General features: G+C 44.9%; 1 protein-coding gene across 1 annotated transcript in view; it reads left to right on the top strand.

The window, feature by feature from the left end:
* ANTXR1 (ANTXR cell adhesion molecule 1) overlaps positions 1-12923 on the top strand; it is a 243486-nt gene that overhangs the window by 166186 nt on the left and 64377 nt on the right. Inside the window, exons 15-16 of the mRNA XM_047781884.1 lie at positions 9782-9877; positions 10398-10565. Of these exons, the coding sequence (XP_047637840.1) occupies positions 9782-9877; positions 10398-10565 (264 nt within the window). The remainder of the gene's footprint in view (positions 1-9781; positions 9878-10397; positions 10566-12923) is intronic.

The following is a 12923-nucleotide window of genomic DNA, read 5'->3' as shown; positions in this document are numbered from 1 at the left end:
GTGGCCTGGAGGCATTAAAGATTAACAATGGTGAGTTGCATCCCTGGGCAGGAGGGCCTGCCCGGTGCTTTTGCTGATCCTCTGATGACTCCTGGGACAGCTGGCCTCCCTCCATGGGACCCTCACTTACAAGCAAATTTAGTGATATCAGAAGATATAATGGAGAGGGTTCAAATGTATTATCCTTAATCCCTGAAGTCGATTGTATGCAAAGTAAGCACCAACTCCTCACCATTCCTCTTTCCAAAGCCTTTGTCAAGTTGCCTACATACAGAAGAAAAAAAAAATGATGAGATTTAAAATTCCATGTGGCTCTTATATCCTGAACTATAAGCATGTAAGCTAAGGGATTTAATAGCTGCAATCAATTAAAGCGCATCTGTTGGAATGCTAACTTTCTGCCCAGAAATCAGGGGAGGAAATTACATCGCTGTGCACAGAGGAGGGAGAGGAAAAAACCTCTTTAATCCTTCAAGAGAAAGCACTGTGGCTGGTTCCTCGGGTTCCAGTTTGGCTGGGTTTCCGTTGTGTGCAGCTGCCTCTGATACTCCTGGAGAAAAATAGGGCAGAAAGCTTTCAATGAGGTTGCTCTATTTGCCCTGAGGTGAAAAATGTTCCCTTCACTCATTATGTTCAATCAGCGGAGTTATTGCCCTTTCTTCTGCTGCTGGCTCTGCACTTGCCTTTGGAAGCTGACATGGCAGCCACTGTGGCCAAATACATCAGGGGACTTAGGTCTGAGACTGTGGGGGATGGACCCCAGGCCCCAGCATCTAACATAAGTTTCCACACACAGAGCAAGCTCAGTAAGTACTTGTAGAACGAAGTCCTGTACACAACAATACAATTTTGGAAGTGGGAGGGGGGGACAAACAATAAACCACTGAGAAAGAATAGCTAAAAGCAAGAGGAAAGAAGTAGTTGAGTTTTTGCAACTTCTTCAATATTCTTTTTTTTTTTTTTTCTTTTGTCCTTTTCTCTTTTCTAGGGCTGCTTTTGCGGCATATGGAGGTTCCCAGGCTAGGGGTCGAATTGAAGCTACAGCCGCCAGCCTACGCCACAGCCACAGCAATGTGGGACCCACATCACAACTCACGACAACGCCAGATCCTTTACCCACTGAGTAAGGCCAGGGATCGAACCCACAACCTCATGGTTCCTAGTCGGATTTGTTAACCACTGCACCACGACGGGAACTCCTCATCCAGTATTCTTAAGGAAGGCACACTTTCACCTGAAGAAGGCAGACTTGGTTTCGTCATTGAAACAGAAGGACAGCGTGGGGACCCTTGAGACCTGAAGTGTTGTCTTAGACCTACAGGAGCCCCTGGGGAGCTACAGGCTGTACTAATTACCTGGGCATGCGTGCTGGCCCTGAGAGCTCCTTGGTCCTTTGAGTTAAACAGCCCTAATCTCCTTCCTAATGTGTTTTGGCAGAAAACAAAATAAACAACCCCCACAGAAGGGAGTTCCCATCATGGCTCAGCAGTAATGAACCTGGCCTTACCTAGTAGGTCGGGGATCCAGTATTGATGTGAGCTGCAGTGTAGGTTGCAGACACAGCTTGGATCCCACCCTGCTGTGGCTGTCGAGTAGGCCGGTGGCTATAGCTCTGATTGGACCCCTAGCCTGGGAACTTCCATATGCCTTGGGTGCAGCCCTGAAAAGAGAAGAAGAGTAGAGAAAAGAAAACAAAAGAAAATCCCACAGAAACAAATTATAGCTTAGTCCATACACACTATTTTACATAATGCCCTGACAATCATAGACTGAATCTAAACAACCTTTCTCCACTCTAGCTCTCCATGTTCAAATCCCACCAGGCCTTCAAGCACAGCTCCTGTGCTTTATTTCCTTCCACCAGAGCTAATTTCTCCCTTCTCCACATTCCCAGGCTATTTTATTGACTTTTCCTTCTGCATCAAAATTTAAGACCATTAGCTATACTTAAAGGTTGGGATCTATCTCTCATTAACTTAACCCCAAACAGCTAAACACAGTAGGTAACATTCAATTTAATTGCTATATGAGGTCAAACACTCTGCCTTAGATATAAACAATATAAATTACCCAAATCGGTTCTATAAGCATCCCATCCTAACGCAGGTAAATCCACTCTTTGAATAACTAGAGAATGAGCACAACTTTACAATGAGCTCTCAGTGATCCTCTTTAATAGGGAATATCAAAGTGCATAATATAAAAAGGCATGACTTTTTTTTTTGTTATTTCCCCAATACCTTTTTTTTTTCTACTGTACAGCACGGTGACCCAGTTACACATATATGTACACATTCTATTTTCACACATTATCATGCTCCATCATAAGTGACTAGACATAGTTTCCAGTGCTACATAGCAGCATCTCATTGCTAATCCATTCCAAAGGCAATAGTTTGCATCTATTAACCCCAAGTTCCCAATCCACCCCACCCCCTCCCCCTTGGCAACCACAAGTCTATTCTCCAAGTCCAGGAATTTCTTTTCTGTGGAAAGGTTCATTTGTGGAAAAGGCATGACTTTTTGAGGTTCCCATGCAACCAACAGTAATCTCTCTGTATAAAGAGAGGACAGAAAAAATTACTTGAAATTTTAGGCTCTCAGTAAAAGCAAAGAAGCTCAGTTTTAACAACTAAGAAGGGCATTTCCTGGGTTGAGGGTTTTCTCTATTTGGCAACAGTGAGGATTCCTTACTAAGTCTCGTTATTCCAAACAATGGGCAATTTATGGGAGAATCGGTAATGGGTACTTTGTCTGCTTGTTTAGTTCTGAATGTCATCACTTTCCATGGATTCTCTGACTATGAGAGGGAGCGGGATGGGTATTGAAGGCATTGACACTGGGTGGGCATCCGATTCACAATAAGCACCTGACTTTGAATGAAGAATATATTTCCAGGTTTATCATCATGCTCATGGAGTCTAACAATTTCTCTGAGGCTAGAAAACTGAGCTACAGAAAAATTAAATAACTTGTCTAGGACCAGACAGATTGAACTCCTTTATAGCAGCAGGCCTGGTGCCTCTCACAGATGTGTCTACACAGACAGCCAGACTAGCCTCCCATTCTGGAGGGGTGAAGGGCCAAGCTACTGCCAGGCATCTTTTTTCCAGTGGACATTTGACACACACTGATACACACACACACACACACACACACACACACACACACACACAAACACATAATGCAAGAGCGAGCATACACATTTACTTCAATCAGAAGTTGTAGATCAGGAGTTCCCGTCGTGGCGCAGTGGTTAACGAATCCGACTAGGAACCATGAGGTTGCGGGTTCGGTCCCTGCCCTTGCTCAGTGGGTTAACGATCCCGCGTTGCCGTGAGCTGTGGTGTAGGTTGCGGACGCGGCTCGGATCCCGCGTTGCTGTGGCTCTGGTGTAGGCCGGTGGCTACAGCTCCGATTCGACCCCTAGCCTGGGAACCTCCATATGCCGTGGGAGCGGCCCAAGAAATAGCAACAACAACAACAACAACAAAAAAGACAAAAGACAAAAAAAAAAAAAGAAGAAGAAGTTCTAGAACAGACCCAGAATTCAGTAGCTTAAAAGGAACATTGCTTTAAAAAAAAAAAAAAAAAAAAAACAAGCACATAATTCTTTATTGAAGAATGTAGGACAGTCATTGTGTGGGCCTTAATCATTGTGTGTGTGAACAGATATGACGGTGTCACGACATGTCCGTTAAGTCAGTTGGAATTTTTTTTGTATTTACACGCACGTGTCACTGGATTTTTCTGACTCACCAATTCACTTCTAGGAATTCATCTCCAAGACTGACATTGAAGGTGACCTCTCTGGCTTATCTCTAAAGACTTCAGATGAGACAACACAGCCAGATCTATTTGAGATCTGCCCTTCAGATCTTCTTAGGCCTGGGAGTTTCTGTGACCTTAGTCCTTTATTTCATGTCATCACTCTCACAAAACTTACTCCCCTATAAATGTAAACAAGCTTGTTGACAGCTGTCTTCTCTGTATTTTTCTCAGAATGTAACACTGTGCGGTGGGGGCTCAACTACAGTTGCTTGAGTAAGTGAAGAAAGGAACAAGCAAATACAGGGCCCTTGTTTGGGGCTATAGGGCTCATCATAAGTGTTTAGATTATGTTACAATTTAGTGAAGTACTCAATGAATTCAAAGTCTGAATTAAAACTATTTTCTTGGGCTCGATTCTGTTTCAGTTGCCGTCTCCTTTCCATAGATAGCTCCCACTGGTACCCACAGTGAATTGGAGGTTGAGAGCCTATTTGCGTCAAACTGTCCATCTAGCTCTTCTGCCAAATGGATATCAGAGAAGCAAGAATGTTAAAGAACTTGTAGGGAGTTCCCTTTGTGGCTCAGCAGTTAATGAACCCGCCTAGGATCTGTGAGGATGTAGGTTTGATCCCTGGCCTCGCTCAGTGCTGTGAACTGTGGTGCAGGCTGCAGATGCGGCTCAGATCCCTGGTTGCTGTGGCTGTGGCATAGGCTGGTGGCTACAGCTCCAATTAGACCCCTAGCCTGGGAACCTCCATATGCTGCAGGTGCGCCCCTAAAAAGGAAGAAAAAAAAAACTTGTGGACTGAGTCTCAGAGGGCCACCATACACACAACTCCAGAGGGCACTATTCACATCACAGTCTGTAGGGAGGGTTGATCTCACCCACTCTGCTCACTGATTTGCTTAATAGCTAATAGTTAAATATTTGTTGAGTGAATGAAGATCAATACAAGGAACCATGGCAAACACATGAAGCGAGCATAGAATTCCTGGGGAATGAGGGTGCTCTTTACAGAATAAGTTACATTCAAGCAATTTCTTAAAAGATGGGCAGAAAGGAGAGACGTGTGTTCCAAGCATATGGAGCTGTGAATGTTGAAGCTTGGAGCTACACAAAAGCCTGGCATGACTGGAAAGATGGGAGAGTTTCAGTGTGTGAGGACAGCATAATCCAGTTATAGGCTAACCAAATGTGTGTATCGGACTTCATCTTTTGCAACTATTTTTTCATTGAGCAGAGCTCTGACTGACAGCATGCCCAGGTCTGCCTGAGGACAAGCAGTCAGAATGGGCCTCTGCTAATATATATGAGTAATGGGCTGCCACTTGTGTTACCCAAACATCAGCCGACTGGATGTCTGGGGCCACCACATCCTTTAAGATTTAAACATGACTTCCCCAAATAGGAAACCAGCATCCCTCCCTAATCTCTGCGGTTTCTCCAGGCACCACTGACTCTTCTTGCTTCTTCTGTGTTATCTCCTTTCCTTTTGCTAGACACCATCTAACCCAATTCCTCCACTCCCAAAGCCACCAATGGCACAAGGCCATCTGCGTAGGAAGTTTTACTGAAGATTTAAAAGTACGAGTGAGTTACAACACAGTGCAGCCAATTAATAACTTCCGACAGAATATTAAACAGCCCCTTCTTTACCCTCCTGTCTTTCCACTCCTGGAATGTTCTCGTGATGTCCTCAGGCCCTGGCAGTTTCCTGGAGTTCAGGTCTATGCTTTTGCTCATCTTCTACTGGACTGCCCACAAACCCCTGAGTCCTATTGACTCAGAGCAATTCAGCTTATCCAGTTCCTCCTCCATTTATCATAGAGGATTTCTGTCCTGGTGGGTTTTCCCCTCCCTGCTATGTCCTGAAAGGACAGTACGACCAGGGGGACTCCCCCTAAAGCCCTTCTGTTTAATTAGATCTAGAGATTCACCTCAGATGCCACCAGTTCTGTTCATGGAATTGCTGGGGATGACTTTAGTCCATCAGTTTTTGGCCAAATGAAAGAAAGAAAAAAAAAAAAACACATCAAAGATTCCCTTGAATTCTGAAGATTGCAAAACCCTCCCGTCTCAGAATGCGTAAACAGAGCCATGGTAACTGCAGGGAAATTCTGACTCTCCCTTTGGTCAAACCCTGGGCCTTTGTGTTGTCCTTTGCTGTTGTTGTTTGAGTTTGGCAGGCGAGCTCGGGTCAGGGGATCAGAGGCAGGCTTGGTGGATCAGGAGCGCGTGGAACTGCTGCGGTCTCGGCATTTCCTGTGTGGGCTACTGGCCTCTGCACATGCGCAGAGGGCCAGCCCAGCCTGGGTACCCAGGCAGCGTGATGAACTAGAGAAAGGCGAAAGGGCAGATCCGTGTGCGAATACCGGAGGAAATCCTGCACAAGGCATCAGCAAGCCAGATCAGAGCCTCACTCTGCTGAACTCTTCATTTCTCTGGATCCGACTGTCCTCTTCTGTGCAACGCAGAGGCTCAGTTGAATGCTTTCTAACGTTTGTGCTCCTGTCATTCAAGAAATTAGGAAGCTCATATGACCACTCCAGTCTGCTATTGCATAGAGTAGTTTTATTCTTGGAGTTTCTTACATTCTCGGTGCTGCTCTGTTCAGTTTAGGGTGACTTAATTTCAGTGAAGTCCTTTGAAAACGGCCCTAGACCAGGAATACCCAGGCTTTTTGAAACCATATTTCATATATGACACACAAACACACTCTGCTGGTAAAGTTTAACCATGTATGGAAGATATCTAAGTCCCTGGTTGACAGCAGAAGCTTTCTGAAATTATAAGATAAAATACTGTGAACTATAGTGTTTTCTTTCTTGGGTTTTTATTTTTATTTTTTGCTTAATTTTCATTTATTATTTTGCTATATTTTGTAGTCAGACATCTTCAAAATTGCAGCTACAAAGGGTGAGATGTTGAAAACTAGCATTTACTTGAAAGTATCAAAGGATTAGAAAAGCAAAATGCAAAGGGACAAAATCGAGAACTTTGTCAACACTGAGAAGCAATCAAACAAGAGTTTGGCTGCTTGGGCTCAAGTCCAGCTTCTCCACATCCAGCCTGGGTCACTAAGTCATTTAACCTCTCTATTCCCCATCTCTAAAATGGGTATAAATGCACCACCTACCACACTGGCTACTTGTGAGATGACCGGGCTAATATAGGCCAAGCACTCAGAAGAGGGAGTAGCACATGCGTGGTAAAGGATATATAAACCCAGCTGTGGTTATCACAAATTCAATTATTGAGCACCTATGTATTCCAGGCTCTGCGTAAGACTTAGAATGCAAGAGTCAACAGAATCCACTGTGCCCTCAGGGCTCACAGTGCCACATCTAAGAAGGACAGATAAGTTTAAAAGAAACACAGAGAAATTGACCTGTTCTAGTCAGCTGCCAGAATATTGGAAGTCCTCTGGTCAGCTATGATCATTGTCCTTCAGATATATTCATTTTTCTTAATGTTTAAAAAGAAGCCTGCCAAGTTCCCATCATGGCACAGTGGAAACGAATCAGACTAGGATTTGTTCGATCCCTGGCCTCTCTCAGGGGGTTAAGCATCTGGCATTGCTGTGGGCTGTGGTGTAGGTCACAGACACGGCTCGGATCCCGAGTTGCTGTGGCTGTGGTGTGGGCAGGCAGCTGTAGCTCCGATTGGACCCCTAGCCTAGGCACCTCCATATGCCAAATAAATAAAAAGGAAGAAAGAAAGAAGGCTGCCCATTGCAAGCACAGCAGTTCAGCCTGGGAGTCTTAACATGTTGTATATTACTGTTTTGTTTTGTCTACTCTGGCTCTGATCTCTCTTCTGCCGACCCTTGCTTTGTACCTTGCCCCTTTGTGAGACGCCGCTTTCCACACAGTGGTGGCCCCATATGGGACTCCCCTCTGCCTCCCCAAATGCCTCCAGGGTAAGGCTGTGGGAAGCAGGCTTGGTCTGAGCTCATTCTGCGCTGCAGCCCCCTTTTCCAGCTTCCGTTCCCTATCCAAAAGGGAAACTAGGTCACCACCCAACAGCCCATCCATGACCATAGATGGTGAGTTTTTCTCCCCACACCAGGAGCAATCACAGTACCAAAATGAGGAACAGTTTTGCTAATTATCCTTCCCCTTTTCTAGCCACAAACTTACAAGCTCCTCCCATTTTCTCCCTTCATCTTAAAAAAATACAGTAAGTGCTATAGTAAGTGTCACTGGGCTACGTTGCAGACATGGCGTTAACTGCTTTATTTGAATCCTCTCGTTGAATTTGTTCATAAATTCAGCAGATGATTCCTGGGCATTTACCACGTACCAGGTTCTGGTCCAAGAGCTGCCAGTGCAATGGTAAATAGGACAAATAAATGGCAGCTTCCTTGGAACTTACATTCCAGTGTGGAGAGACAGATGATAAATAAATATCCAGCCATGATAAGAGCTGTAATGAAAAAGAAAACAGATTGATGGGATGAAGAGACTTGGGCTGCTTGAGAAGGAAGTCCAGGGAAGAGCTCTCTGAGGAGTGATAAGAAAGATCCAACCATGAGAAGACCAGGGGGAAAAGCATTCCTGGACAAGGGACAGCTCGTGTCTAGGCCCCAAGACAGGAGTGCGCTCAGGCTGGGTATTCAAGGGCTAGACACAGGGCAAGCCTCCGGAATGCAGGGAGGAGGAGAGCGTGGTAAGGAGGAAGGCTGGGGAGGTGAGCCAAGGCCGGAGCTCGAAAGGCAGAGTCCGGGTTTGGAATTTATTCTGCTGCTTTGTGCAGAATGGATTGTATGTGACTAAGGGGGCAGCAGGGAAGTCAGTATCCAGGAGAAGCTACCTCAGGAGCCAAGAGGACATTTATGGGGCCTTGGGACCAGGGTGGTGGAGGTGGTGATACAAGTAGAGTTGGAGTAGCTACAAATTTGTGTCAATAGAACTTGCTGGCAAACTGAGGTGCGGTGGGGGAGGGGCATGGGGGGGGAAGAATTCAAGAGTGACTCCCAGATGGGGTGGAGGGGCTGACTATGGGAGGAACAGATCTGAGGTAGGGAAATCAGCGTGTCTTTTTTTTTTTTTTTTTATTGACCATTTCTCATTTAGTCCTCAGAAAAAATGCAAATTTAAATTTACTAGTTATTCTTATTTTAAGATAAAAAATACAGTATATCAGGGGGAAAAAAATCACTAATTTTCATAGGGTCACCCAGAGAGTAAACGGTTAGAGGAACTTCTTCAACAGTCAAATTAAGTGAGATCACAAGTTCCCGCTGCAGGGCAATGGGGTAATGATCCACTTGTCTCTGTAGAGGTGCCAGTTCGATCCCCAGCCTGGTACAGTGGGTTAAGGATCCAGCGTTGCCACACCTGTGGCACGGGTCACGGCTCCAGCTTGGATTCAGTTCCTGGCCCAGGAACTTCCATATGCCACGGGTGTGGCCACAAAAGAAAAAACAAAAGTGAGATCAAAAGGTCTGTTTATCTTAAAATAAAAAGATTTTTTCACCAAAAAAAGATCTGTTTATATGTTTTTATAAAAGGACATGTATTAAATTCTCAGTACGTTTCTGCTAAACAAAAGGATATAAGATAGAAGACAGATTATTACATCATCACTTGACAGATTCATCTCTATTCAGGTTATTGTTGTTCACGGCCATGACCCTCCCTCCAAGGTCTTCTTTGTGTTGAAATGTGGATTAGTTCCCCAGGAGGAGATGTTAGGGCCAAGTCGCCAGGGTTCAGAGGAGTCAGGGATGAAGATGTGAATTCACAAGTCATTAACATGTAGGCGGGACGAGATGAGACAGCCTATAAAAGAGTAGAGATGCAGAAGAGAACAGGTCCCAGGATTGCACCGCAATCACAGACAAGGAAAATAAGCTAAGACAGGTTAAGAGATTTGCCCAAGGCCCCAGTGTAGGTGGTAGCCCTGGGATTTCACCCAGGCAGTCATGTCCTGTCCACTTCGCCACAGTGGACCCATACATACCACTGTGGTGCTCTGCTTCCCTCATGTGTCCCAATCTCTCTGCAGGAAGAAGATGATGATGGTTTGCCTAAGAAAAAGTGGCCAACTGTAGATGCCTCTTACTATGGAGGGCGAGGCGTTGGAGGCATTAAAAGGATGGAGGTGAGGGGACGGCTTCATGTACTCATATCTATGTGCTGACCATTCAGCGACAGCAAACCAAAGTAAATTGGTGAAATTTCCCACTTGAGATCTAATAGGGATGTGGATTGTGAGGCATCAGATGGAGAGGTGCCCGGTACCGCCTCTTACCTGTGCACCTCCATATCTTGCCCGTTGGGAGTCAGAGCAGTTCACTCATTGGCTCAAATCCCCCTCCCCACAATGGTTTTCTCTCCCGATGGAGTAAAGTCCAAAGTTCTTGCCTGGTCCCACCACGCCTTTGCACGTGCAGTGCCCCCCGCCTGGACAGTTCTTCCCCCAATAGCCACGCCCCTGGCTTGCTCCCTCTGCTCCCCTCTCCACCCTCCCTGTTTCCCTGGTTCCACACCACCCCTCTCTCCCTGCCTTCAGAACCCAGAGGAATCTGGCACACCTTGCAGGTAGTGGTAATCCCCACTCTCCAAGGGGCATCCTATTTTATTTTGTCACTTTGGTTTTTTGGTATGTTACTTAACTTTAGGTTCGTTGGGGAGAAAAGGGCTCCACAGAAGAAGGTGCCAAGTTGGAGAAGGCAAAGAATGCAAGAGTCAAGATGCCAGAACAGGAGTATGAATTCCCCGAACCCCGAAATCTCAACAACAACATGCGCCGGCCCTCCTCCCCCCGGAAGTGGTACTCTCCGATCAAGGTGCGCCTCTTTCTACTCAAAAATCCACTCCTGGTAAAACACTTACATAGTAAGAATGAGTATCTTTTGAGATGATAAAAAAACAAAATCCAGCTTATCACAAAGAAATTTCTAAAATCATGGACTTGAAAGTGTAAGGGTGTGCTTTCTCAGTTGTCACAATATCAAGGAGAGAGCTGGGCTTTTTTTAAAAATTGAAATATAGTTGATTTACCATGTTGTGTTACTTTCAGGTAGACAGCAAAGTGGTTCCCTTTTATATATATATTCCATATTCTTTTTCAGATTCTTCTCTCTTATAGGTTATTACAAGATACTGACTATAGTTCTCTGTGCTATGCAGTGGGTCCTTGTTGTTTATTTCATTTATATATACTGGTGTGTATCTGCTAATCCTAAACTCCTAATTTATCCCTCCCCTCCCTTTCCCCTTTGGTAACCACAAGTTTCTTTTCTGTGAATCTGTTTCTGTTTTGTAAAAAGTTTATTTGCTTCATTTTTTTAATTCCACATGGAAGTGATATCATATGATATTTGTCTTTCTCTGTCTGACATTTCACTTAGAGTGATAATCTCTAGGTCCTCCCACATTGCTGCAAAATGTATCATTTCATTCCTTGGCTGAGTAGTATCCCATTATGTATACATGAATATATCTTTATCCATTCATCTGTTGATGAGCATTTAGGTTGCTTCCATGTCTTTGCTATTGTAAATAGGGCTGCTTTGAACATCGGGGTGCGTTATGTTTTTGTCTTTTCCGAATATATGCCCAGGAGTGGGAGCTGGGCTTTTTTAATTCGCCATGGCAAAGTGATGGAATGAGAGTGGACTAGGAGAAAGTGACTTTGATAGTAACCCCAGAAGATCCTTATAATTTTCAGTAACGTCTCATAACTTCCATAGTCTAACAATGGCAGGATTCTCCTTGATGCCAAATCCCTGCTCCTCTTGCCATAATGTAAGCCCAGTCCCCTTTATTCAAGCCAAGCGCTGGTATATCAGGACTGAGCTGGCCTGTGATCCAGTAGTCACGTTTCCTGGCTATGAGCAAAACCCCTTATTTCTCTGGTGTCCCTCTTCCCCCCAATGTCCAAAGCTTAATTAAAACCTTCTTTGGCTTATTGGCAAATTTTAGCCGGAGGAGGCAGTTAATGCTTCCTGAAGACCTCTTTTCCCTTTCTCTTTTTCTCTTGGGTGCAGATGTCTTTGAATTCATGTGATTCACTCAATACCCTTGCTCGTCGGTCTTGCTTATAAGCATCTGCACTATGACAGTTGTCAGAGAGCATTAGAAAATCACACTGAAAAGCCTGACATAATCTGTCCCCATGGGCTCATTTCCCACCAGGGGGAGGTGAGTGAGGTAAGTAGAGTCCTTGCTCTGCCCAGGGCTGGAAACCAAGGCTCCAACTCAAGTCTACAACCTCTAGTTCTGTGCAGCAGATAGAACTGGGCCAACTCCTCAAACGAAAGACTCAATAAAAGAACCGGGGAGTTCCTGTCATGGCACAGCGGAAATGAATCCATCTGGTAACCATGAGGGTGCCGGTTCGATCCCTGGCAGTCGGGGATCTGGCGTTGCTGTGAGCTGTGGTTTAGGTGGCAGATGCAGCTCAGATCCCTTGTTGCTATGGCTGTGGCCGGCAGCTGCAACTCCGATTTGACCCCTAGCCTAAGAACTTCCATATGCTGCATGTGCAGCCCTAAAAAGCAAAAAATAAAAATAAAAAAAAGTACGAACCAGCTCACATCACCACCCCATACACACACACACACACACACACACACACACACACCCTTATCCTTCTAATGACAACAAAAATAATGCTCATCATTCAATGAGATATTCGCTAATTTTAGAGCAGCCCCTCTCCCATGATGTTGAAAGAAATAAGCATTTTAATCAGTGGAGCAAAATTGTCTTGGTAGTTGTCTCTGCTCAGCCAAGCTACTTCATGCTCACACTCACGGCAGTGCCTTTTTGTTTTGGTTTGTTGTGTTCAGAGCAGTGAGATTCTTTTTTAAGATAAGCTTCGCCCCCACCTCCACCCCTTAGGCAATAAGTTGAACTCTGGGAAAATGTGGGCAAAATGTAGCTTGCTTGGCCCACAGCTGTTTGCTTCTAATTATTTTCTAATGTGGAACATGCAGTGGCGTGCATGCATCCTCAGACAGGAAGGAGCCAAGTCGAATCTCAAAGATGAAGAAAGGGGATTTTCTCTTATGTCGTTTGCAGGAATCTGTACCTTATGACTAATACATGTTTAGTGAGAGCCAGGTTTTCGTCTCTGCAATCTTGGATGTTGAGAGAACATTAATTCTATTAGAAGAATCCAGTTGCTGCTGGAGAGCATC

The sequence above is a fragment of the Phacochoerus africanus genome, chromosome 5, assembly GCF_016906955.1.
Source record: "Phacochoerus africanus isolate WHEZ1 chromosome 5, ROS_Pafr_v1, whole genome shotgun sequence".
NCBI lineage: Eukaryota > Metazoa > Chordata > Mammalia > Artiodactyla > Suidae > Phacochoerus > Phacochoerus africanus.
The sequence above is the reverse complement of the archived record's forward strand: the minus strand, read 5'-3'. Positions and strand labels throughout refer to the sequence as shown.